Here is a 26,231-nt window from a genome sequence, read left to right as displayed (position 1 = left end):
GGAAGTGACGTCATCAGAAGTAGGTGTGATCAGAAAAAAGGAGTAAAAATCGCTATTGAGAAAACCCGCAGAACCGCTGACCGCGTCTATACCCGCACCCGGAACTTCTATCCGCAAATACATGCCAACTAATCCCTACTACTAATTCCTCAGTATTTATGTCAGTTAACCCATCATAACTCCCTTTTACTTCCAAAGCCACTTCTAAATCTTTTAACAGTTAAATGTTTTTCAGTGCATTTGTGAAACAATATGGTCTTATATACAACATTTATGTTGCATGACTGAAAGACATTATAAGTGTAATCACTACAAATGTAGTGGGGATGCAGTAAAACAATTATGCTCAACTAATATATTCATGCAGATTATGTTAAAATCATAACTGCTATGAGTTTTTTCATTTTTTTATCAGTTAATTAAAGCAAAAATGAATTAACATAACGCAGCACTTTACTCACACCTTATTTTCCAGTAATAGCTAAACAGAAAAATGCTGTGCTGAGGGACTTTGTAGGGTTCCATAGAAATGCCAAAAGGGTTAATATATAAAGAGAAAGGAAGTTAACAGACATTTATATCACACTTACATTTAGTTAATGAGTAGTAATGGTTTTTAATAATATTTACACACCCATAAATTATAGTAGAAAATTTAACAGAGTGCAATAAAAATATCACTGGCTTGTGCTAGAATGATACCAAACAACTGCATGTCATCATTACTTGCAAAGTGAATACCAAGGGTACAGACTAATAAAAAATATACTGTATATTTTTTCTCAAGGTATATTAGGGACAATTTAATGTATAAAAGTGTAGCTGGAGAAATTCTGATTCTGTCATTAAAGTCATTAAACCATTTCATTATATTATAGTTATAATATATATTATATTTTAACCATTCATATATATTATAGTTATAATATATATGATATTATAATCATTCAATTATATTATAGTTATATATTATACTATATTATAACTATATATATATATATATATATATATATATATATATATATATATATATATATATATATATATATATATATATATATATGTTTAATGATCAAAGGGAAAGTGTGCAATTACCTTGCTCCAAATTACTTTAACTGTGCTACAACACATTCCTTTCACCGCCTATGTGTATACATGCTAAAAAGGTATAATATTCCTGCCATTACATTTATGTTACACAATAAACAAATTATACTTGCAATAAACTATGAGAGGTGAAAGCATGTGGCCTCAGGCCTTGGTTGGTATGGGTTACTGCCTAGGTGCAGATTTGTACAATGTTACTTAGTGACCCTGTATATATTTCTAATTGTCACAAGTGTGGACTGGAATGCATTGCTACAGCTAAGTATGTATATTTCTATAGGCACTCTTTTATTTTTAAAATATATTTTATAATTTATTATATATTTATATTTAGGTATTTAATTTCCTGTAAAGGCTTTGCCTGTCCCAATAATATTATACGTACCATTTGTATTTTAGAACCACAAGTGTGTAACCTTTCTTTTATCTACAAGTGATCAATAAGTGTCCCTATTTGACAGTTTTACTACATTCCAAAGACTGTCCACAAGGATTTATCAGCAAATAGATACATTGCTTACAATGCCCTCTAAATTATTTAGAAATAGTTCATATAAAGGTGAATACATAATACAGAAAAATGCTCATTTTCAGTTAGACCATGTTCTTACTAAAGGTTCCTTAGGGTCCTTAAAGCTGGCCATAGATGCAAAGATCCGATCGTACGAATCATCGTACGATCGGACTTCCCCATCTCCCGACCTGCCACTAACCATTCAGATCAAAGTCTTACCAGTCAGATCAAATAAAGTAGTTAAAGAACAGATCAGCCAATATTCTGCCCCTGACAGCAATCGTACGATATCTATGTCCGACAAAGCTAGTGTCTCCCACTGAAAATCGTACGATTGGCAATACATGCAGAGATATTATCGGCAGCCAACAGAAATTTTCTAACCTGTCCAATTGACCAAACGACCGCCGGACGGAAAATGACGGGACTCTCCACACACAGTCCGAAAATCGTACGAATCCTCGATTCGATACGATCGGATCTTTGCGTCTATGGCCATCTTAAGGTTGTAGATCAGAGTGAGATTTAGCATGTATACTGATTTGTTATGCTGGATACTACTAAAACTGCAGTTAGTTTTAGTTTATATTTATAGCCTTGTTATAAACTAAGGAGCCCATATTCTTTGCGATGACAATTTTGTGAGTTCTCCCTGATATAAATGCACCTGATATTCTGTTGTACTATTTGAAACCACAATGCAAACCGGAGTTTATTGAACAAAACTCAAATACAAAGGCAAATACCTACCTCTTATGTCACTGCCCTGCCCCAAATATCATATACACCCCTACTAGCAATGACCCTGCCCTATACATCACCAATCCACCCTGCTCTTACTACCACACCCAATTATGTCATAAGCCCATCCCCTATTTATTAAACATTGCTTTTAGGTGTAAATAAAATACATTTTTTATGATACTATGCCTTTATTCCATTCCATTCAAAAGGTAAAAACAATAATTCTCTTATGAATAGCAATTTTAGTAAAAGTAATAACATCCTTATTCTTTTTGCTTTAATGTGTCTTTCTTATATATCTTGGGAAAGATAATGGAAACAGTAATCATTTTGTTTCTCTGGTTTAGTCTGTTCTGGCAGGCATAATTATCATCAATTTAAAAGGAATGCTAATGAAGTTTAATGAAATTCCTGTGTTGTTCAAGAGAGATAAGTTTGACTGTGTAAGTACAAAGCTTTCTGTGACTGCTCGTCTATCTTCTTAAGTTTTTTTTAAAACAATTTACAGTGTACAGTATTAATTGGATATACTGTATATGCCTTGTATGACATAGTTTTTACACTATTAATAGAATGATTATTCTTCTAGGAAAGGCTACATTTGTAGCTGCAATATAATAGTTTTGTCACTGGCAGTACCACATTATACCCAGTTTAATTTATTTAGAACATAATCACCATTTTTAACTAGTTTTCTAGACATAACAGCTAAATATACTATCTTCCAAATGGAGATGGCCAGTAGATGTGTAATGATTTCTATCCATTTCTATCCATTCCTTTCATGTTTAGCATACAATTAATTTATATTATTTTTATTTAATGAATACTGGTATAACTTAAAGGTTGTAATCCTTGATCTTCCAATTAAATCTTTTGCGGCAGTATTTTACAAACAAAGAACTTGTTGCATTTTATGCTTCACTGGCTAATTTATGGGTATATATTTTTCACAGCTTGTATGGATTTTAACCTTTATAGCAGCTCTGCTTCTTGGGTTGGATCTTGGACTGGCAGCCGGTGTTGGAATAGAACTTCTAACAGTGGTGTTCCGTGTACAATTGTAAGTAAAATGCTTGAGATATCACACAATATCCATAATCAGAAGATCTTTTGGCTTCTAAGGTGCATTTTCAAGATTGTTTAGCCTTTTTGACTTTATTATGGTTCCCTCTGCATGTATAGTTATCAGTGTAAATGTAATGTATTAGATGCAGCATGTAACATAAAGACATGCATTCAACGTAAAATTTCCCGCTGTATGCAAATTAGCCTGTGCGCAAGACCACTAGTGAAGTTGCGCTAGGCAGAATTGAACGCTAGCGCTTCTTCACTTTGATTTGCTCGCATTGCCGAAGTAGTGCTAGCGAAAATTCACCAGTGTCTGATGCCCAGGGCGAAATCTCGCATTTTAGTGAATTAGCGTTGCCTGAGCAAATTTTCATCTGGTGAAGCGTTGCAATGGGTGTGAAGCCGTCGCTGGCGAAATTTCAACCCATGAGTAATTGTGCCCCTGAATGCCTGTTAATGTGTATCATTTTTAAAAGTTATGTAAGCATAACATATCTTTCTTAATATTTGCCATATGTTTGAAATTCAAAGATGTTTATGTTAAAGGTAAACCTTGTAAAAGTAATTGTTTGATTGTAAAAGTAATCTATTGATTGAGAATATTGGTGAAGAATTAAAGCATATACCAGAAATAATAGGCACGTAATTTCAATCAACTGAAATAACTATTCCATGTCATTGAGAATTAGAATGTTTGCACAAGAGGGAATGTGACCTATAGTATGTCTTAGAACAGAAAACATAGTGTTGTCCCTGGAGCATTTCATTTATGGCTTGTTCCACTAGCTGCAACCCAATGATATTCAATCACTTCCCTTGATTGTTAAGCCACAACCCTGCTGCTATCTTGTAAGTAAGTTATAATATTATAGAAGGGCTATGAAAAGTGATATACAGTATGAGCCAGCCAGCATAGCTGATACTAAATGCTGAGCCAGCAACACCTTGGAAGGAGAAGGAAAGGCAACATAACTGGGGGGCACCAAAAGTTAGGCACCCCCAATGATTGTATTGACTTACGTGAAACCTTGCCTCACTTTTGGCACACCGAAGTGATTTTGACTTTCCTTCTCCTTTAAAGAAAACTTGGAAATATAATACAAAAGAATTAAAAAGGGAATATAATAACTGATTTTGTAAACATGTGTCTGTAGTATGAGCAGAGGCAACTCTTTCAGTTGGAAAATAATATGTATTTGATATAATTGTCATTTTGATGATGAACTAAAGTGGCAAGATGAAATCAAGTATACGTTATATTTCAGAATATGTGCCAGCTGTTTAAAGGAGACATTTTGTTTCAACCTTATCTCCTAATATTTTACCCTCCCTCCCTTTAAATGTTTGGTGTCTCAAAAATTTTTAAATTGTGTTTTACCTGTTTAAAATGTAATTACAGTATATCAAAGCTGCAGAAAAATTCTCTTGGCTCAGTGTTCAGGCTGTGGTGGTGTGCCCGTTTATTCTTCTTCAGGAAGTGGCCATACCTTTGAGTAACAAGCAGAACTCTGCAGTAGCATCCCAAGTCTCACCTTTATTGTGTGGCTTGCCAGCTGCCAGAAACAGCTCCCTGTGGTTAAGTCACAGCTGGAGGGTCAGTACTGTAATTAGGTGGGATTTATTACCAGCTTTGAATAGTTCTGTGACTGATGAAGGGCCACCTGCTCACATGGAAGACTATGCTTTCTTGTCATTTTGCAACGTCATGTATCAGCTTCCCAAGCAACTGTAATTTAATGTTTCTAATGTCTCGTTACATTGTTAGGAGCTTAATTATTAGGGAAAACAATATATACCAGCAATCATTTTCATTTCTGCATATGTGTTTTACCATATATTTGAATTTGGTGCACACATTGTATAATCTGATTATAGCTCTATTACCAGTGAAATAAATGTTTTTAAACCCCTCTATTTTTACAGCCCCAAATTTGCCGTGTTGGCCAATATTAGTAGAACAGACATCTACAGGACAAAAAAAGACTACAGTGATGTAAGTAGGAATGGATTTTGTGTTTGTCTGGAAAGCATTTTATCATTTCTGTCTCACATTTTAACTCTCTGACCTCTGTCTCTATTAATCCATTTCTATATAAACTTCTTCAGCAGACACACAATAATTATGCACACTATTTTTACAGATTTATGAGCCAGACGGTGTAAAAATCTTCAAATCTCCAGCTCCTCTCTTTTTTGCTAATGCAGATTTCTTCAGAGATAAAATCACTGCTGCAGTAAGTATATGTTTTTTTTAATTATTTCATTCATATAGCAGGTGGCAATGTTGTTCAAAGGGAAGTTTTAATTCTTATCTTTGTTATATACCATTTTGCAGACTGGTTTTAACCCACTATGGGTACTGCGTAAACGCAATAAGGCTTTAAGAAAAATCAAGAAATTACTGAAGAAAGGAGAGCTGCAAGTGACACCAGTAAGTAATTTTCAAGAAGCAATAAACTGTTTAATAAGGGATAGAATAACATTTTTTACTATATAAACTGGAGCTTAGAGTATAAGAAGTTTGAGAATTACTTATTTAACTAGTTTATGTTTTATTAGCACCCACACTGCATTCAGAATAAGCCTCCTTATTATCTTTGTTTAGTCAATGAACTTACAATTTAAGAAAGCATCATGGCTTACCCAAAAGAGTGCTGGGTTTGTGAGACACTGGGGCAAGTTATGGCCTGGATGGATCAGAGATATTGATAAAGATCTCCCACCTGATAAACTGAAAATGGGCTGTATAAAATACAAATACAGGGGCCTATTCATCAAACATTGAGTTTTTGTTTTTTCTCAATTCAAGAATAATATGGCAAAAAAACACTGGTGCTGAAAAAGTGTTTATTCAAACCTCAAATAAAAAAACATGAAAAGTCACCAGAAAAAAATGAATGTGGTCTAGGTTGTATATTAGTCAATGGGAATATTCTCTAACAATTTATTTAATTTTCTCAGTTTATTTAAAACATTTAAGATTTTCAGCGTCATTGAAAATTAATGAAAACAATGATGTAGCTTTCAAAATACCATAGAAATGAATGGAGAGTGGAAGAATGTCACACTACTTGACAAGACCTGTAAAGATGGTCAAAGAGGTGCCTGCTGCTCATACCTTATTGATTTATATTGAAACAGTAGGCACAAGAATTTACAACTGACACCTTTTGACCGTCTTCACAGTTAAATTCAGAAGGAGAGAGAAGAAAAAATAAAGGGGGGTTGGAGCTTCACTCTTGACCAGAAACTAGCTAAAATGAGCTATGGTTTTCTACTAGTGATTTAGAAAAGGCTTCAGACTGAATTCAAGAAGAAAGGTATGTTATTCTGGGGTAGAGATGTCGCGAACTGTTCGCCGGCGAACTTGTTCGCGCGAACATCGGGTGTTCGCGCTCGCCGGAAGTTCGCGAACGTCGCGCGACGTTCGCCATTTTGGGTTCGCCATTGTTGGCGCTTTTTTTTGCCCTCTCACCCCAGACCAGCAGGTACATGGCAGCCAATCAGGAAGCTCTCCCCTGGACCACTCCCCTTCCCTATAAAAACCGAAGCCCTGCAGCGTTTTTTCACTCTGCCTGTGTGTGCTGAAGAGATAGTGTAGGGAGAGAGCTGCTGCCTGTTAGTGATTTCAGGGACAGTTGAAAGTTTGCTGGCTAGTAATCGTTTTGATACTGCTCTGTTATTGGAGGGACAGAAGTCTGCAGGGGTTTGAGGGACATTTTAGCTTAGGTAGCTTTGCTGGCTAGTAATCTACCTTCTACTGCAGTGCTCTGTATGTAGCTGCAGTGGGCAGCTGTCCTGCTTCTGATCTCATCTGCTGACTGCTGCAATAACAGTAGTCCTTGTAAGGACTGCTTTTATTTATTTTTTGTTGTTTTACTACTACTACTACTACTACTACTATAAGAGCCCAGTGCTATTAGTCTAGCAGTGTTGGGGAGTGGGACTGGTGTGCTAATCTGCTGCTCCTAGTAGTTCAGCAGCACCAACTTTAATTTTTTTTTTTTAATATTCATTTTTTTTTTATTTTACTTTTTTTATTTTACTACCGCTGTAGTAGTGTATAAGTTGACCTTTTAGGCATTATTTGCCCTGTAGGCATTATTTGCACACTGTTTTCTTCAACCCGCCATCGAGCTGTGTGACCTTGTTCACATTCTGTCTAAATATCCATAATATTACCGTCTCCAGAAAAAACACCGGAGTCACTTTTTTCAAGCAGCCATAATATATTTTACGTAATCCGTATCCACCGCTGTAGTAGTGTATACGTTGGCCTTGTAGGCATTATTTGCACACTGTTTTCTTCAACCCGCCATCGAGCTGTGTGACCTTGTTCACATTCTGTCTAAATATCCATAATATTACCATCTCCAGAAAAAACACCGGAGTCACTTTTTTCAAGCAGCCATAATATATTTTACGTAATCCGTATCCACCGCTGTAGTAGTGTATACGTTGGCCTTGTAGGCATTATTTGCACACTGTTTTCTTCAACCCGCCATCGAGCTGTGTGACCTTGTTCCCATTCTGTCTAAATATCCATAATATTACCGTCTCCAGAAAAAACACCGGAGTCACTTTTTTCAAGCAGCATTCATATATTTTACGTAATCCGTATCCACCGCTGTAGTAGTGTATACGTTGGCCTTGTAGGCATTATTTGCACACTGTTTTCTTCAACCCGCCATCGAGCTGTGTGACCTTGTTCCCATTCTGTCTAAATATCCATAATATTACCGTCTCCAGAAAAAACACCGGAGTCACTTTTTTCAAGCAGCATTCATATATTTTACGTAATCCGTATCCACCGCTGTAGTAGTGTATACGTTGGCCTTGTAGGCATTATTTGCACACTGTTTTCTTCAACCCGCCATCGAGCTGTGTGACCTTGTTCACATTCTGTCTAAATATCCATAATATTACCGTCTCCAGAAAAAACACCGGAGTCACTTTTTTCAAGCAGCATTCATATATTTTACGTAATCCGTATCCACCGCTGTAGTAGTGTATACGTTGGCCTTGTAGGCATTATTTGCACACTGTTTTCTTCAACCCGCCATCGAGCTGTGTGACCTTGTTCCCATTCTGTCTAAATATCCATAATATTACCGTCTCCAGAAAAAACACCGGAGTCACTTTTTTCAAGCAGCATTCATATATTTTACGTAATCCGTATCCACCGCTGTAGTAGTGTATACGTTGGCCTTGTAGGCATTATTTGCACACTGTTTTCTTCAACCCGCCATCGAGCTGTGTGACCTTGTTCCCATTCTGTCTAAATATCCATAATATTACCGTCTCCAGAAAAAACACCGGAGTCACTTTTTTCAAGCAGCATTCATATATTTTACGTAATCCGTATCCACCGCTGTAGTAGTGTATACGTTGGCCTTGTAGGCATTATTTGCACACTGTTTTCTTCAACCCGCCATCGAGCTGTGTGACCTTGTTCCCATTCTGTCTAAATATCCATAATATTACCGTCTCCAGAAAAAACACCGGAGTCACTTTTTTCAAGCAGCATTCATATATTTTACGTAATCCGTATCCACCGCTGTAGTAGTGTATACGTTGGCCTTGTAGGCATTATTTGCACACTGTTTTCTTCAACCCGCCATCGAGCTGTGTGACCTTGTTCACATTCTGTCTAAATATCCATAATATTACCGTCTCCAGAAAAAACACCGGAGTCACTTTTTTCAAAGCAGCATTCATATATTTTACGTAATCCGTATCCACCTCTGTAGTAGTGTATACGTTGGCCTTGTAGGCATTATTTGCACACTGTTTTCTTCAACCCGCCATCGAGCTGTGTGACCTTGTTCCCATTCTGTCTAAATATCCATAATATTACCGTCTCCAGAAAAAACACCGGAGTCACTTTTTTCAAGCAGCATTCATATATTTTACGTAATCCGTATCCACCGCTGTAGTAGTGTATACGTTGGCCTTGTAGGCATTATTTGCACACTGTTTTCTTCAACCCGCCATCGAGCTGTGTGACCTTGTTCCCATTCTGTCTAAATATCCATAATATTACCGTCTCCAGAAAAAACACCGGAGTCACTTTTTTCAAGCAGCATTCATATATTTTACGTAATCCGTATCCACCGCTGTAGTAGTGTATACGTTGGCCTTGTAGGCATTATTTGCACACTGTTTTCTTCAACCCGCCATCGAGCTGTGTGACCTTGTTCCCATTCTGTCTAAATATCCATAATATTACCGTCTCCAGAAAAAACACCGGAGTCACTTTTTTCAAGCAGCCATAATATATTTTACGTAATCCGTATCCACCGCTGTAGTAGTGTATACGTTGGCCTTGTAGGCATTATTTGCACACTGTTTTCTTCAACCCGCCATCGAGCTGTGTGACCTTGTTCCCATTCTGTCTAAATATCCATAATATTACCGTCTCCAGAAAAACACCGGAGTCACTTTTTTCAAGCAGCCATAATATATTTTACGTAATCCGTATCCACCGCTGTAGTAGTGTATACGTTGGCCTTGTAGGCATTATTTGCACACTGTTTTCTTCAACCCGCCATCGAGCTGTGTGACCTTGTTCACATTTTGTCTAAATATTGATAATATTATCGTCTCTAGAAAAACCACTTGAGTTACTTTTTTCAAGCAGCATTCATATATTTTACGTAATCCGTATCCACCGCTGTAGTAGTGTATACGTTGACCTTGTAGGCATTATTTGCACACTGTTTTCTTCAACCCGCCATCGAGCTGTGTGACCTTGTTCACATTTTGTCTAAATATTGATAATATTATCGTCTCTAGAAAAACCACTTGAGTTAACTTTTTTCAAGCAGCATTCATATATTTTACGTAATCCGTATCCACCGCTGTAGTAGTGTATACGTTGACTTTGTAGGCATTATTTGCACAGTGTTTTCTTCAACCCGCCATCTAGCTGTGTGTATTATCGTTTCCAGAAAAACCAACTGAGTTTTTGTTGTTGTTGTTGTTTTTTTAAAAATAATGCCAGGCAAAGGCAGGCCGCCACGCAGAGGCCGTGCTAGGGGCCGTGCTGCTATGCAATCCTGTGGCCCTAGCAAATTGCCCAGTTTTAAAAAGCCAATGACCCTGAACTCCCAAAATGCTGAAGAGGTAGTTGACTGGCTTACACAGCACACCCCATCCTCTACCGTTTCTAACTTTACCACAACATCCTCCTCATCCTCCACTGCTATGGCCACCCCACGTAACACTTCCTCCACCACCGGTGCCCCTTCTTCACTGGGGTCAGAGGAGTTATTTTCCAATGAGTTTTCTTGAACTGAGTAATGCGCAACCATTATTGCCAGAAGAAGATGAAGGAGATGAGGACCTTACACCAGATTTAATTCTGGCAGAGAACACGATAGAGATGGACATAATGAGTGATGAGGAGGAGGTCCCCGCTGCTGCTTCCTTCTGTGATGTGTCAGAAGAAATTGATGCATCTGAGGAGAATGATGATGAGGAGATTGATGTTTTGTGGGTGCCTAGTAGAAGAGAGCAAGAGGAGGGTAGTTCAGATGGAGAGACGGAGAGTCAGAGAGGCAGTAGGAGAATAAGACTTAGAAGAAGCAGGGAGGACAGCCCGCAGGGATCAGTAGGGCAACAACATGTATCGGCACCTGTGTTCAGCCGGCCAACGCACCCGCCATTGCCGCCAATACCGCCAACTCCGCCAACTTCTACTGTTACCCGCCAGATCGCACACTTCCAAAAAGTCAGCAGTGTGGGATTTTTTTAATGTGTGTGCCTCTGACAAAAGCATTGTAATTTGCAATGAGTGCAGTCAGAAACTGAGCCTTGGTAAGCCCAACAGCCACATAGGTACAACTTCTATGCGAAGGCACATGAGCGGCAAGCACAAAGCACTTTGGGAGCAACACCTCAAAGGCAACAGGCAAACTAAAAGCCACACTCCTTCTGGTCCAGCATCTTACTGCTCTACCTCTGCTCTCCTTGACCCGTCTGAACCACCCTCCACTCCGCCTTCCACCTTGACCACCTGTTCCCATTCCCAGTCATCTGCCACCAGCCAAGTTTCTGTGAAGGCCATGTTTGAGCGTAAGAAGCCAATGTCTGACTGTCACCCCCTTGCCCGGCGTCTGACAGCTGGCTTGTCTGCACTCTTAGCCCGCCAGCTTTTACCATACCAGCTGGTGGACTCTGAGGCCTTCCGCAAATTTGTAGCAATTGGGACACCGCAGTGGAAGGTACCCAGCCGCAATTTTTTTTCTAAAAAGGGAATACCACACCTGTACCAACATGTGCAGAGCCAAGTTACCGCATCTCTGTCACTTAGTGTTGGGCCAAAGGTCCATATGACTACTGACGCATGGTCCTCCAAGCATGGTCAGGGCAGGTATGTCACCTACACTGCCCACTGGGTGAACTTGGTAATGGCTGGGAAGCAGGGAATGGGTAGCTCAACAACAACAGTGGAGTTGGTGTCACCGCCACGGATTGCACGCGGTTCTGCCACCACCTCTACTCCTCCATCGCTCTCTACCTCGTCTTCTTCTTCTTCTTACTCTGCTGCTGGGTCCTCCTTCTCCTCCTCCACACCTGTGCACCCCCAGCTCCCCCTAGGCTATTCGACGTGCCAGGTACGCCGTTGTCACGCTGTCTTGGGGATGACGTGCCTGGAAAGCAAAAACCATACCGGATCTGTACTCCTGTCATCTCTGCAGTCACAGGCCGATCGGTGGCTGACCCCACACCAACTGCAGATCGGAAAAGTGGTGTGTGACAATGGAAGCAATCTGTTGGCAGCGTTGAGACTAGGCAATTTAACACATGTGCCCTGCATGGCACATGTGTTAAATTTAATAGTCCAACGTTTTGTCTCCAAGTACCCAGGATTCCAGGACGTTCTCACCCAGTCCAGAAAGGTGTCGGCCCATTTCAGACGTTCCTACACAGCCATGGCACGCCTTGCTGACATTCAGCAGCGCTACAACATGCCAGTCAGGCGTTTGATTTCTGACAGCCAGACTTGCTGGAATTCAACGCTCCTTATGTTGGAACGTCTGCTGCAACAACAAAGGGCCGTCAACGAGTACCTTTTTGAACTGGGTGGTAGGACTGGATCTGCACAGCTGGGGATTTTTTCCCCCGTTACTGGGTGCTTATGCGCGATGCCTGCAGGCTCATGCGACCTTTTGAAGAGGTGACAAATATGGTCAGTCGCACCGAAGGCACCATCAGCGACCTAATACCCTTCGCTTTCTTCCTGGAGCGTGCCGTGCGACGAGTGACAGATGAGGCTGTAGACCAGCGTGACGAGGAGCTGGAAGCGCACGATTTCTGGTCGGAATCACCAGAACGAACCCAGGCACCTGCTGCAACGCAGGGAGAGGTGCCAGAAGTGGAGTCAGAGGAGGAAGGTGGCTTTGTGGAGGAGGAGGAGGAGGACCAACAGGAGCAGGCTTCCCAGGGGGCTAGTGGTGACCTTTTGGGGACCCCTGGTCTTGTACGTGGCTGGGGGGAGGAGACCGTGGATGATGCAGTCCTTGATAATGAGGAAGCGGAGATGGATAGCTCTGCATCCAACCTTGTGAGAATGGGGTCTTTCATGCTGTCATGCCTGTTGAAGGACCCCCGTATCAAGAGGCTTAAGGAGAAGGACCTGTACTGGGTCGCAACGCTACTAGACCCTCGGTACAAGCATAAAGTGTCAGAAATGTTACCAACATACCACAAGTCCGAAAAGATGCGGCATTTACAAACCAGCCTGCAAAACATGTTGTACAATGCTTTTAAGGGTGATGTCACTTCAGGAACTCATCAACATTCCAGGGGCAGAGGTGCCAGTAATCCTGCCACGAGCACACCTGCAAGGACAAAGCCCTTTGGCCAGTCTGTAACGTCAGACATGCAAATGTTTTTCTGTCCAAGGCAGCGCCACAACCCTTCTGGATCCACCCTCAAAGAACGCCTCGACCGGCAGGTAGCGGACTACCTGGCATTAACTGCAGATATCGACACTCTGAGGAGCGATGAACCCCTGGACTACTGGGTGCGCAGGCTTGATCTGTGGCCAGAGCTGTCACAATTTGCCATGAACCTCTTGTCTTGCCCAGCCTCAAGTGTGCTCTCAGAAAGGACCTTCAGTGCAGCAGGAGGGATTGTAACTGAGAAGAGAACTCGCCTAGGTCACAAAAGTGTCGATTACCTGACCTTTATTAAAATGAATGAGGGGTGGATCTCGGAGGGTTACTGCACGCCGGAAGACTTGTTCTGACTTCTATGCAGCTGTCCTTCTCTTCAAGCCTCATGACTCCACACACAGCTGTCCTTTAGCGTCCTCCTCCTCCCTCCGCCACCGTTACAAACTAGGGTGCAAACCCTACTGGTTTAATTTTTTCTGGCCTCTGTGCTTCAGTGGCTGCGACCAAAAAAATGCCTATTTTCTGCATTTATATGACATAATTTTTCTGGCCTCTGTGCTTCAGTGGCTGCAACCAAAAAAATTTATATTTTCAGCATTTATATGGCATAATTTTTCTGTCAACTGTGCTTCAGTGGCTGCGACCAAACAAATGCATATTTTCAGCATTTATATGGCATAATTTTTCTGGCCTCTGTGCTTCAGTGGCTGCAACCAAAAAAATTACTATTTTCAGCATTTATATGGCATAATTTTTCTGGCAACTGTGCTTCAGTGGCTGCGACCAAAAAATGCATATTTTCTGCATTTATATGGCATAATTTTTCTGGCCTCTGTGCTTCAGTGGCTGCAACCAAAAAAATTTATATTTTCAGCATTTATATGGCATAATTTTTCTGTCAACTGTGCTTCAGTGGCTGCGACCAAAAAAATGCATATTTTCTGCATTTATATGGCATAATTTTTCTGGCCTCTGTGCTTCAGTGGCTGCAACCAAAAAAATTTATATTTTCAGCATTTATATGGCATAATTTTTCTGGCAACTGTGCTTCAGTGGCTGCGACCAAAAAAATGACTATTTTCAGCATTTATATGGCATATTTTTTCTGGCCTCTGTGCTTCAGTGGCTGTGGCCAAAAAAACTGGGCAAACAATGCCTACAAGGTCAACGACGTTGACCTTGTAGGCATTGTTTGCCCAGTTTTTTTGGCCACAGCCACTGAAGCACAGAGGCCAGAAAAAATATGCCATATAAATGCTGAAAATAGTCATTTTTTGCCATACGTTGACTCAACGTATATGGCAAAAAATGACTATTTTCAGCATTTATGTGGCATATTTTTTCTGGCAACTGTGCTTCAGTGGCTGCAACCAAAAAAACTGGGCAAACAATGTCTACAAGGTCAACGTATGGCGAAAAATTACTATTTTCAGCATTTATATGGCATATTTTTTCTGGCAACTGTGCTTCAGTGGCTGCGTCCAAAAAAACTGGGCAAACAATGTCTACAAGGTCAACGTATGGCGAAAAATGACTATTTTCAGCATTTATATGGCATATTTTTTCTGGCAACTGTGCTTCAGTGGCTGCGTCCAAAAAAACTGGGCAAACAATGCCTACAAGGTCAACGTATGGCAGTTGTTTAAAGAGAACAGTAGATTACTAGCCAGCAAAGCTACCTAAGCTAAAATGTCCCTCAAATCCCTGCAGACTTCTGTCCCTCCAATACAGAGCAGTATCAAGCAGATTACTAGCCAGCAAACTTACTATCATCTGTCCCTGAAATCACTAACAGCTCTCCCCCTACACTATCTCTTCCAAGCACACACAGGCAGATTTTTCAGATACATTTTTGCCCTTGATCCCCCTCTGGCATGCCACTGTCCAGGTCGTTGCACCCTTTAAACAACTTTAAAATCATTTTTCTGGCCAGAAATGTCTTTTCTAGATGTTAAAGTTCGCCTTCCCATTGAAGTCTATGGGGTTCGCGAACCGTTCGCGAACCGCTCGCATTTTTGCGCAAGTTCGCGAATATGTTCGCGAACTTTTTTTCCGACGTTCGCTACATCCCTATTCTGGGGTCTGTTTAGAGTCTTTTTAGGGAATTTCAATTAAAAAGCTAACATCTTTTAATAGACTTCCATTAGCTGTAGCATGGATCAGTAATGGATATTGGGGGTACACAAAATCACAATCATAACGCATAAGTAACTTCAGAATTATGATTTTGACTTAACATAATCAACCTGTCATTTGATTTTTTTTTTCTTACAGAAAGGTTTGGTCACTGTATCTCCTGATTGCAAAGACATTGAGGATGAGGAACTAGATAATAATACATTGGAAGAACTGGACCAGCCTACTAATACTGCAGATTTGCCTGCAGATATTGACTGGAATGCAGATCTTCCAATGAACATTGCAGTTCCTAAAGTTAACATTCACAGTCTAATTCTTGATTTTGGAGCAGTATCATTTATTGATTTGTCCGGAATGAAGATTCTAAAAGGAGTAAGTATTTCTAATTTGTTGTATGTCCTTTATTAAAAAAACCCAGAATATTAATACCAAGGCTTTTCTCTAAGATCCATTGTGCAAAGCTTATGAAGATGATACTAATGGAAATCATGAACAGGCATTTGGAATACCTTCATTTACAGTTCTATAATTTATCCTCCATACGGAATGAGGGTGGTAAATCTTCGTCTTTCCTCATTCTTTTGTTAGATTAATAGAATCTATATATATTTTCATTTCTTTAGGTACTATTGAGTTTAGACTATGACAACACAGTCAAGCAAGCACAATTTAGAAACCATCTTCTGTATTGCTATTTTATTCACTTCTCTAGTGTGCTTTGATTTCTTTGTGTCATTCACATTATAATGTTGTTGATAAACCTACAGCAAGCTAAAGAGAAGGGTTTACATTAACTCATCTACATAAGGCAGGCTTACGTTTAATTGGAATCGATATCTAAGATAGTTGTGCAGAAAGTACTAGTGTTATGTGCCTTGCAGGGAAGGAGGCTCTCCCTTTATTACAAGGAAAACAAGACAAAAACAATGACTAAAGTATTGAACAGAAAGTAATGCTGTTTAGAAAAGTGACAGGGATACAGGACATTGTTATTTATAACAGCAAATCAATTGAAAATTGCTTAAAATATCACAATAAAACAGGAATTTTAAAAATGCTGATTTGCATCTCTGTGTGTGGGTGTCCATGTATAGAAAGCAGCATAATTACCAATAAGTACAAGGTACAACAGTATTGTCAGTTTAGAGAAAATATTAATTATTTACTAAAAATAGATTGTATGGGGCAAATTCACTAAAGAGCAAAGCGGCTAACGCTAGCGCAAATTCGCCAGCGTGACGTCATTTTGTTTCTTCGCCGATTTACTAACTAAATTCGCTAGCGAAGTGGACCTACTCTAGCGCTACTTCGCACCCTTACGCCAGGCGAAGTTGCGCTATGGCGATGGGACATAACTACGCTAATTCACTAACTTGCGCATTTTACTGAATGTTACCTCTTGCGCCAGACTTGCCTTCACCACCTCTGACCAGGCGAAGTGCAATAGAGTAGATAGGGATTGCTTCCCAAAAAACGCTGGCGTCTTTTCCTTTTTTAAGGGTGATAGGCTGAAAAAGATCATAAATTTTTTTGGGGGTACCCTCCTTCCCCCCTACATTTCCTAACATATGGCACCTAAACTATACAGTGGCCACATGTATAGGGCAAAATAACAACTCTATTTTATTATATGAAGCTTTCCCAGGCTTGTGTAGTGTAATATATTTCCTGCTACACATATATCCATTGTACTTTAACTTGGTGCCGTATTTAAATTAGGCATCGCTAGCGTAACTGCGCTTTCCTTGACGAATTAGCGCCTCCCTGAGCGCAACTTTGGATTTTAGTGAATTAGCGGCACCTGGCGAAGTGCGACGAAGTGTGGCGAAGCCTGCGCAAGCGCAACTCCGCAGGTTAGTGAATTTGCCCCTATGGGAGATGGCTTTTTTGTAATTTGGAGCTTCTTGAACTTGGGTTTTTGGTAAAAGACCCCGTATAAGCAATGAAATACTACATTTTGATTTAATTAACAAGAAATATGATACCATGCCTAATACATATCACAATAACAGTAGTCTTTGGAGAATTAGGCATACTCTTTTGTGTACAAACGTATTAAATTTTTTACAAAATATCAAAATTCTCCTTTTACAGACTCTAAAAGATTTCCTGAAGATTGATGTAGATGTATACATTGCTGGTGCTGACTGTAAGTTTATTTCTTACTTATGGTGACAGTTTTAGCTGCCATCTTAAGGGACTTGTCTCCTGTGGGACTCAACGTGCTTTTAGAGCATGAAAGGTAGCCAATATAGGTGCATTAAGCATGCTGGGATACATGGAGATTAAGGGTCACAAGGAGTTGCCACAGGGAATTGAACCAGGGTCTCTAACATGAGATCCCACAAGGCTCATCACTTAACCTATAGGTAGCTCATACTCATGATGGTGGCACAGTGCTGAGCTGTATTAGATAATTCCCCACGTGGTTGCATACTTTGCTGAAAGGATACCTAACGTTTTGTAATCCGCAGTGAATCAGAGTACCCTTAACAGTAACATATGTACAGTGGCCAATTCAACAGCATCACCAAGCCCTTTGGCTGTATTATATTTATTGTACAATCATTTAAAAAATGTCATTTATGGGTAGGGTCAAAGACTAAACGCAGATAATATAAATTTATTTTAAAACCATGATATTGCTTAGTCCCCACAGTAACCATTTATAAAGTGTTCTTGTAGGTCTAAGTTCAGCACAGCTCTATTATTTTTTATTGCTTCAATAGTCTTTTATGGTCTTTTATGTTCAGAATGCTCCCATCAAGATGTTTATTAGTAAACTGTTCAAGACTTATAAGCAGATTCTGCCTGTCCAATAAAATGTATTTCGTCGATTTTGTCTAAAACACGTTTAGGCTTGATATTTACTTTTCCAAATGAATTGTTTATTATGAAATAACCAGAGTACTTGATGAATCAATTCACAATACCGTTCAGGTCTTCCTCCCCTGTTTGCAGTGCCCATATTTCTATATATCGTATATACACGAGTATAAGCCGAGTTTTTCAGCATCCAAAATGTGCCGAAAAAGTCTACCTCGGCTTATACTCGAGTCACTGGGCAGTAGCTGAGATTGCAGTCACTTTTAATCATTCTTATACCAACAGTTCGCTTGGGGAGAGACTGCAATATCACACAGCGCCCTCTGTTGGTTATATGAAAGAATAAAAGTGACTGCAATATCACACAGCGCCATCTGTTGGTTATATGAAAGAATAACAGTGCACCATCTGTTGGTTATATGAAAGAATAACAGTGACTGCAATATCACACAGCGCCATCTGTTGGTTATATGAAATAATAACAGTGATGGCAATATCACACAGCACCCTCTGCACATGGTAGTGGGACAGTGGGACAATGCACACAGTAATCCGTTTGGCAATTCTCTGTCACCATCAACTTTGCAAAGAAGACCGGTTGATCGCTGGGGGGGTCGCTTTGGAATGTGCGCTGCTGGGAGACAGGGCTGTAGTTGTGTCTAGGCTTATACTAGAGTCAATAAGTTTTCCCAGTTTTCGTAGGTAAAATTAGGTACCTCGGCTTATACTCGGGTCGGCTTATACTCGAGTATATACGGTAGGTAACATTTAATATGTGACTGATTAGGTAAATATGTATGTAGATGTAAGGGTACAGAGCAGTGACAGACAGACCTTGGCACAAAAATGCTAGCTTTTCCCTGCTTGCAATAGCCCTAACATCCACAATGGACAGATGCATTACTTTCGGGCAAATTTACTAAAGGGCAAAGTGACTAACGCTGGTGAAAATTCGCCAGCGTGACGTAATTTCGGAACTTTGCCGATTTACTAACGGGCCCTGGCGCAAATGCGCTAGCGAAGGAGATAGACTCTAGTGCTACTTTGCACTCTAACACCAGGCGAATTCTCGCTCTGGCGATTTGACATAATTAAGCAAATTCACTAAGATGCGGATTTTACTGAACATTACCTCTTGCACCAGACTTTCCTTCGCCACTTCAGACCAGACGAAGTGCAATAGAGTAGATAGGAGTTCCTCAAAAAATAGTTGAAAATTTCCCAAAAAATGCTGGCGTCTTTTACTTTTTACAGGGTGATAGGTTGCAAAAGATTATACATTTTTTTGGGGGTTCCCCACTACATTTCCTAACATGTGGCACATAAACTATACACTGGGCTCATTTGTAGGGCAACATAACTCTATTTTATTTTATTAAGGTTTCCCAGGCTTCTGTAATGTAATGTATTTGCTGCATTGCATATACATACATATACATCCATTGTACTTTAACTTCCCGCCGTATGCAAATTAGGCAACGATAGCGCAACTTCGCCAGCGTTCAGCGCCCTGGAAGCAACTTCGGATTTTAGTGAATTAGCGTTGTTGAATCTATGCCTGGCGAAGTGTTGCGATGTGAGCGAAGCCGTCGATGGCGCATTTTCCATTAAACAGGAACTACTTGGGGGCAGATTTGCTAAAGGGAGCGAACTGATTCACGCTGGTGAAAATTCGCCAGCGTGATTTCATTCAGGCCCTTTGCCGATTTACTAACGGGCGCAGGCGTAACTTCGCTAGCGAAAGAGATAGACGCCAGCGATCATTCACACTCTATCGGCAGGCAAATTTATGCTCTGGCAAATTGACATAACTCCGCAAATTCACTAAGATGCGGATTTTACTGAACGGTATCTCTTTCGCCAGACTTGCCTTCACCAGCTCAGACCAGGCGAAGTGCAATGGAGTGCATAGGACTTCCTCAATTTTTAGTGGAAACATTTTCTATGTCCCAAAAAACGCTGGAGTCCTTTTTCAGAGCCTGCAAAAGTCCTTAAATTTTTTTTGGGTAAACGGATTCCCCCATACATTTTCTAACATATGGAACACCAACTATACAGTGGGCTCATGTGTAGTGCATTATAACAACTGTATGTTCTTTATTTAGGTTCCCTGGACATGTGTATTGTAATGTATTTGCTGCAACATATACGTCCATTAAACAGCGAAGACTGAGTGAAGACTTCTAACGAAGTTGCGCTAGGCATAATTGAACATCTTTGCTTTGATTGCCGACATAACGGTAGCGAAAATTTGCCAGTATTCGGCAGCCTGGACACAACTTTGCATTTTAGTAAATTAGCGTTGTCTATGCGAATTTTTGCCTGCTGAAGTGTAGCAATGTGTGTGAAGCTGTTGCTGGTGAATTTTCACAGGTTAGGCATTTTGCCCCATGGTTTCCTCCTCTTCAATAAATGACAAAATCAGGAGGTGTCTAGAAATGCAATGTAGTTCTGGATAAAGATCATTTTAAAAAATATATTTATTCATTCCATAATTTTGTGTCCCTTCAGGTGGAGTTTTGGAAAAGTTACAAAGGAGTAATTTTTTTGATGACGATATAAAAACATCAATATTTTTTCTTACTGTCCATGATGCCGTTTTACATGTGCTGGAAAAGAAAGGACTAAATTTGGCATTGAAAAATGGCACCTCAAAGGTAAGAAATATATATATATATATTCCATAAATGTATCAATATTTATTAGGATACCGTAATCCTCAGTTGGTCTGAAAGAATAATATTCATTTTTGTGTATTCAGAAAGGGCAGATGCATGAGACCTCATTTACAATCGATTAGACACTGTGCAAAGTGTACTTTTTGCCCTGTCCCACACTTAGAACTCATATGGAGTATGTAATAATAGTCACAAAGCGAAACACAAGTTGCACAATTATTCAGTAATTTCAAAATATAATATTCTTCCTCAAACTGTTATTGCATTGCAAATATAATTGCACATTTTTGAACTTTTAAGAATTGCTTGAAGGTGTTGTAATCTTTGGAGCAAATATAACTTATTCAGTAAGACATTTTATTACATTCACTGTGCACTGGCTCAAACTATACATTTGCAAGCCTTCCACTGTTGGATAAGGACGCTAAACAGTTTCCAGGTTCGCAAAAGCTATATTAAATTCTCGCAAAGGAAACTTTGTTCATTCAAAGGTATAACTTTTTGCATTGTGAATATTTTTGTGTATTTATGGGGGGGCTGCAAACAGCACATGGGAATACCCTAACTTGAGGGTTACTTAGAAACCCTGTTACTACACCCTTCGCTGTTGTGCCTAGGAAGAGGCAAGATTTTGCTCCACTTACTTTCTAGCACTTATTCACAAAAAATAAAAGAACCATGTGGACTGCATTTTTTGTGTTCTCACAATAGTATATGTGAGATTCAACAATACTGGATAAAAAAAATGCTCCACACTCGACTAATTGTGATGTGGAGCTGGGAAAGTATACATGGTTTCATTCTTGATCCCTATCTCATTAGTAATAAAGCAGGAAGAATTAATGGTCTCAGGCCTCCCTTGATTAAAGGATGCCTCAGCCAATATTGCATCACTTGTAAACTCCCTTCATCCTGCAGGAGGTTACACAGTTTCTGGGTTAGTAATTAATTAATAATCCAATACAATTTTAAAAATATTTCAACCAAGTCAATCAAATAGCAGCAACTTGAGACACATAAAGCATAATAATAATAATAATAGTATCATTCTGCCCTTGGCCGCCGCTTCTTATGCTGCAGAATTGGCCTTAATACCAAACTCCAGTGTTATAAGGGAACATAATCATCTAGAATACAAATACAAAATGTTTTTGCATTTATTAAATACCGTTGCTCTGAATATTTTAGAAGAGCTGATGAAAGTAACCAGCTTGTGAACCTTAGGCTATTTTTTCATAGCTGTAACTTTTTTTTCTAGGAATCAGAAAATATTTTATTTACAACTGAGACATCAAATGGAACACTGAGGGAACGACCAGTGAGTTAATAATTTTGTTTCCAAGATGTGATTTTGTGCACTTAAGGATCATTTTAATGAGGATTCATATGAGTACCTATACAGAGAAAATAATTGAATTGAGAAACTACCAGTACTGTATATGATTTGATATTATACCGACTAAATAGCAAGCTTTACATTATATGCAACATCATGCAAGTAAAACATTTCCAAGAAAAACATTTCTGTAAATGAGACATTTAGATGAAGATTTCCCTTTCTTTCATGAGGCAAAAAATGGCAAGGGCTACTCTTTGTGCTATTTAATCATCATCATTAATTTTAAACAATTCAGGTATGAGACCTGTTATCCAGAATGCTAGGGTTTTCTAGATAAACAATCCAATAGGATTGATTGTTTTGCCTCCAATAAGGATTAATTATTAGCTGGGATCAAGCGCAATGTACTGTTTTATTATAATTTAGAAAAATTATTAGACTATAATGGAGTCTATGGGAGATGGCCTTCCTGTAATTCAGAGCATTCTGAATAACGGATCCCCTACTTGTATTAATATATTATCTTTACGCACAACATATAGGGGCCCATTTACTTAGTTCGAGTGAAGGAATAGAGGAAAAAAAGTTCGAATTTCGAATGGTCGAATATGGCTACTTCGACCATCGAATGGGCTACTTCGACCTTCGACTACGACCTTCGACTTCGAATCGAACGATTCGAACTAACAATCGTTTGACTATTCGACCATTCGATAGTCGAAGTACTGTCTCTTTAAAAAATTCTTCGACCCCCTAGTTCACCACCTAAAACCAATGTTAGCCTATGGGGAAGGTCCCATAGGCTTCCTAACAATTTCCTGATCGAAGGAATATCCTTCGATCGATGGATTAAAATCCTTCGAATCGTTCGATTCGAAGGATTTAATCGTTCGATAGGACGATTATTCCTTCGATCGTTCAAACGTAGGAATAACGGTAAATCCTTCGACTTCGATATTCGAAGTCGAAGGATGTTACTTTGACGGTCGAATATCGAGGGTTAATTAACCCTCGATATTTGACCCTAGGTAAATGTGCCCCATAATGTAGTAAGTATCTTATAATCTTACTTCTAGAGTATTTTCATGCATTGTTATTCAGATTCTTAAAAATATACATTTTTATTTATTTGTTTCATAGATGCCAAATGAAACAAAGTTCTAAGGATGTTTTGTCATGAAAATCTCTGGCAGCGGCTGTTTGTTAACATTCCAAACTTTTATCAACACTGAACCCAAGGAAAGCATCTTGCCTACTCAAGCTCCTGCCGGCATTATTTTCCCCCTAGATGGAAACTATTTCTTAATTTCTACTGTCTTTTATGCATTCATGTGATGTCTCTTATGAAAATATGCATATCATAAAAGAGGTAAACTTCATTGGACACCACCCAGCAAAACTTAAAGGAATCCATATTTATACCCTCCTTTTTTATTAATGCTTATTAAAATATAGTATTTTTCTGTATGTTTAAGTCTGTCAATAAGAGTTGCAAAACACGTTTCCCTGATTAATAACAGTTAGCACATTTAGGCCTATTTATCAGAATTAGGATATGTGTAATTTTAGAGCTTTTTTTATTCTTCGAATAAACTCACTATTTAAAAAAAATGAATGTTACCTTGTTTATTAAGAAATCCAAATTTAAAAACTTGAATGGATAAAATCGTGGAAAAAAACCCTTTTTTAAAAAAAAAACCTCAAATGGAATAAATGGACACAGAAAAAAATACAAACATTGATAATTATTCCCATAGATTCTAAGTTTAATTGGCAAATTGTACAATATTTACTCCAATTACAAACAAATGTGTAGAAAATGTAGACCATTATAACACAATTCATCATAATGTTCAAAGTGGATGGCAGTCCCACAGTGGTTTCAATAGAGGACAGTAGTGGAGGACAATTTAGTGCCAAAGCATTTGAATTTTCCTCTCTGCAATACTTCTTTAGAATAAATTTAGATTGTTGAAGCACATAATATCTATAATATTTATGCCAGGCTTCAAGCAGCAGTCACATCATATTCCATAACAACAACAATCTTTTCACTGCATTTAAAGCCCATTTATTAAATAGAAAATGTGGTGGTGGAATAGGCTTGACTATGGCTACGGTTCAGCTACATACTAAGAAGAGCACAACTCTTCATTCAAGGAGAGAGTTATGCTTATGGACACTGGATGCAAATTCATGGGTGAAGGTGCAAAAATGCAAAACAAAAAAGCACTTTACACCCATTTTTATACATTGCAATTTGTCCCATATTTGTAAATGAGTGCTACAGCAACATAACAATTCGGCGGTGCCTCCCATACATAAAAATTTTGTAGCAGATTGTTTGCAGCAGGCTCACAAATTTTAAGGCAGTATAACAGCTATAGAGCGAATGCTCTACATTTATTAATCAGAATTTTTTTTAAAATAAATGTCAAACGTCATCATCGTAAAGCTTGCAAGTTCATGTAAAAGTACTAGTAGTAGTACTAGCAAAATTTAGTGATTTTTTTCAATTTGAGTAAGAGAATTTGTAGACCCATTGAAAAATAAGTCAAATTTTCTGTATTAGGTTTTTTCACCGTTTTTTCGATTAAAATGTTTTAATAAATAAGCGCATGTTTGAGTTTGTTAAATTTTCACGTTTATTTGAATTTTAAAAAAACTTTTTAAACTTTTTTCTACTTTAAATAAACTCACAATTTAATAAAAAAAAATAAGAAGGTTACCTTATTTATTAAAAAAAATCGAGACAGTAAATAAGCATTCATCCAAAATGTAATGCTATTAAGCTTTTAGAGAGGACCTCCCTATCCATTATTAAGTGTACCCAGTAAGACCAGATCCTCAGTTTTGAAACCAGTATTCTGATGAGATCATTTAGTTCATATAATGCATGACTTGAAGGCACAGCTTTCTGTACAGCATTGTACCTGGCAGAACCAAACAGTAGCTACAAAATAAATAAAAAAAGAAGTGCATGCTCCCTGATGTAGTACTATTTGTTCCACAAATCAAATTGCACATACAGTCGAAATGGTTAACTCACCCATCAAGTAATACATTGGGGCAAATTCACTAAAGGACGAATCGCCTAACGCTAGCGTTAATTCGCTAGCGTAGCACATTTCCGTTAATTCGACAATTCACTAACAGACGCTGTCGTAAATTCGCTAGTGTTACTTTGCACCCTTACGCCTGGCGAATTTGCGCAACGGACGTAACTACACAAATTCACTAAAGTGCGCATTTTTCTGAACGCTACCTTTTACACCAGACTTCCTTCGCCACCTCAGACCAGGCGAAGTGCAATAGAGTAGATAGGGATTGCTTCCAAAAAAAGTTAAAAAATTTTCTAAGTCCCAAAAAACGCTGGCTTTTTTTCTTTTTTTATGGGTGATAGGCTGAAAAAGATCGAACATTTTTTTGGGGCTACCCTCCTAATGCCAGCGCAACTTCGCAACCTTATGCTTCCCCTGAGCGCAACTTCGGATTTTAGTGAATTTGCATAGCGTTGGCGAAAATACGCCTGGCGAAGTGCGGCGAAGCGGACGCTGGCGCAACTACAAATCTTAGTGAATTTGCCCCAATGTGTTTCATCAACATAGTGATTTCTTTGCTGGCAGATAGAGATGTCGCGAACTGTTCGCCGGCGAACTTGTTCGCGCGAACATCGGGTGTTCGCGCTCGCCGGAAGTTCGCGAACGTCGCGCGACGTTCGCCATTTTGGGTTCGCCATTGTTGGCGCTTTTTTTTGCCCTCTCACCCCAGACCAGCAGGTACATGGCAGCCAATCAGGAAGCTCTCCCCTGGACCACTCCCCTTCCCTATAAAAACCGAAGCCCTGCAGCGTTTTTTCACTCTGCCTGTGTGTGCTGAAGAGATAGTGTAGGGAGAGAGCTGCTGCCTGT

General features: G+C 39.2%; 1 protein-coding gene across 1 annotated transcript in view; it reads left to right on the top strand.

The window, feature by feature from the left end:
- The window catches only part of slc26a3.2.S (solute carrier family 26 member 3 S homeolog), a 49,098-nt gene extending 25,158 nt beyond the window's left edge, over positions 1-23,940 (top strand). Inside the window, exons 12-21 of the mRNA XM_018254587.2 lie at positions 2,713-2,808; positions 3,322-3,428; positions 5,360-5,429; positions 5,578-5,670; positions 5,772-5,867; positions 15,613-15,849; positions 17,572-17,626; positions 20,815-20,960; positions 22,240-22,299; positions 23,461-23,940. Coding sequence (XP_018110076.2) covers positions 2,713-2,808; positions 3,322-3,428; positions 5,360-5,429; positions 5,578-5,670; positions 5,772-5,867; positions 15,613-15,849; positions 17,572-17,626; positions 20,815-20,960; positions 22,240-22,299; positions 23,461-23,484 — 984 coding nt within the window. The 3' untranslated portion in view covers positions 23,485-23,940. The remainder of the gene's footprint in view (positions 1-2,712; positions 2,809-3,321; positions 3,429-5,359; positions 5,430-5,577; positions 5,671-5,771; positions 5,868-15,612; positions 15,850-17,571; positions 17,627-20,814; positions 20,961-22,239; positions 22,300-23,460) is intronic.
- Positions 23,941-26,231: the final 2,291 nt, after the last annotated feature.

Source organism: Xenopus laevis, chromosome 3S, assembly GCF_017654675.1.
Source record: "Xenopus laevis strain J_2021 chromosome 3S, Xenopus_laevis_v10.1, whole genome shotgun sequence".
NCBI classification, from domain to species: domain Eukaryota; kingdom Metazoa; phylum Chordata; class Amphibia; order Anura; family Pipidae; genus Xenopus; species Xenopus laevis.
The sequence above is the reverse complement of the archived record's forward strand: the minus strand, read 5'-3'. Positions and strand labels throughout refer to the sequence as shown.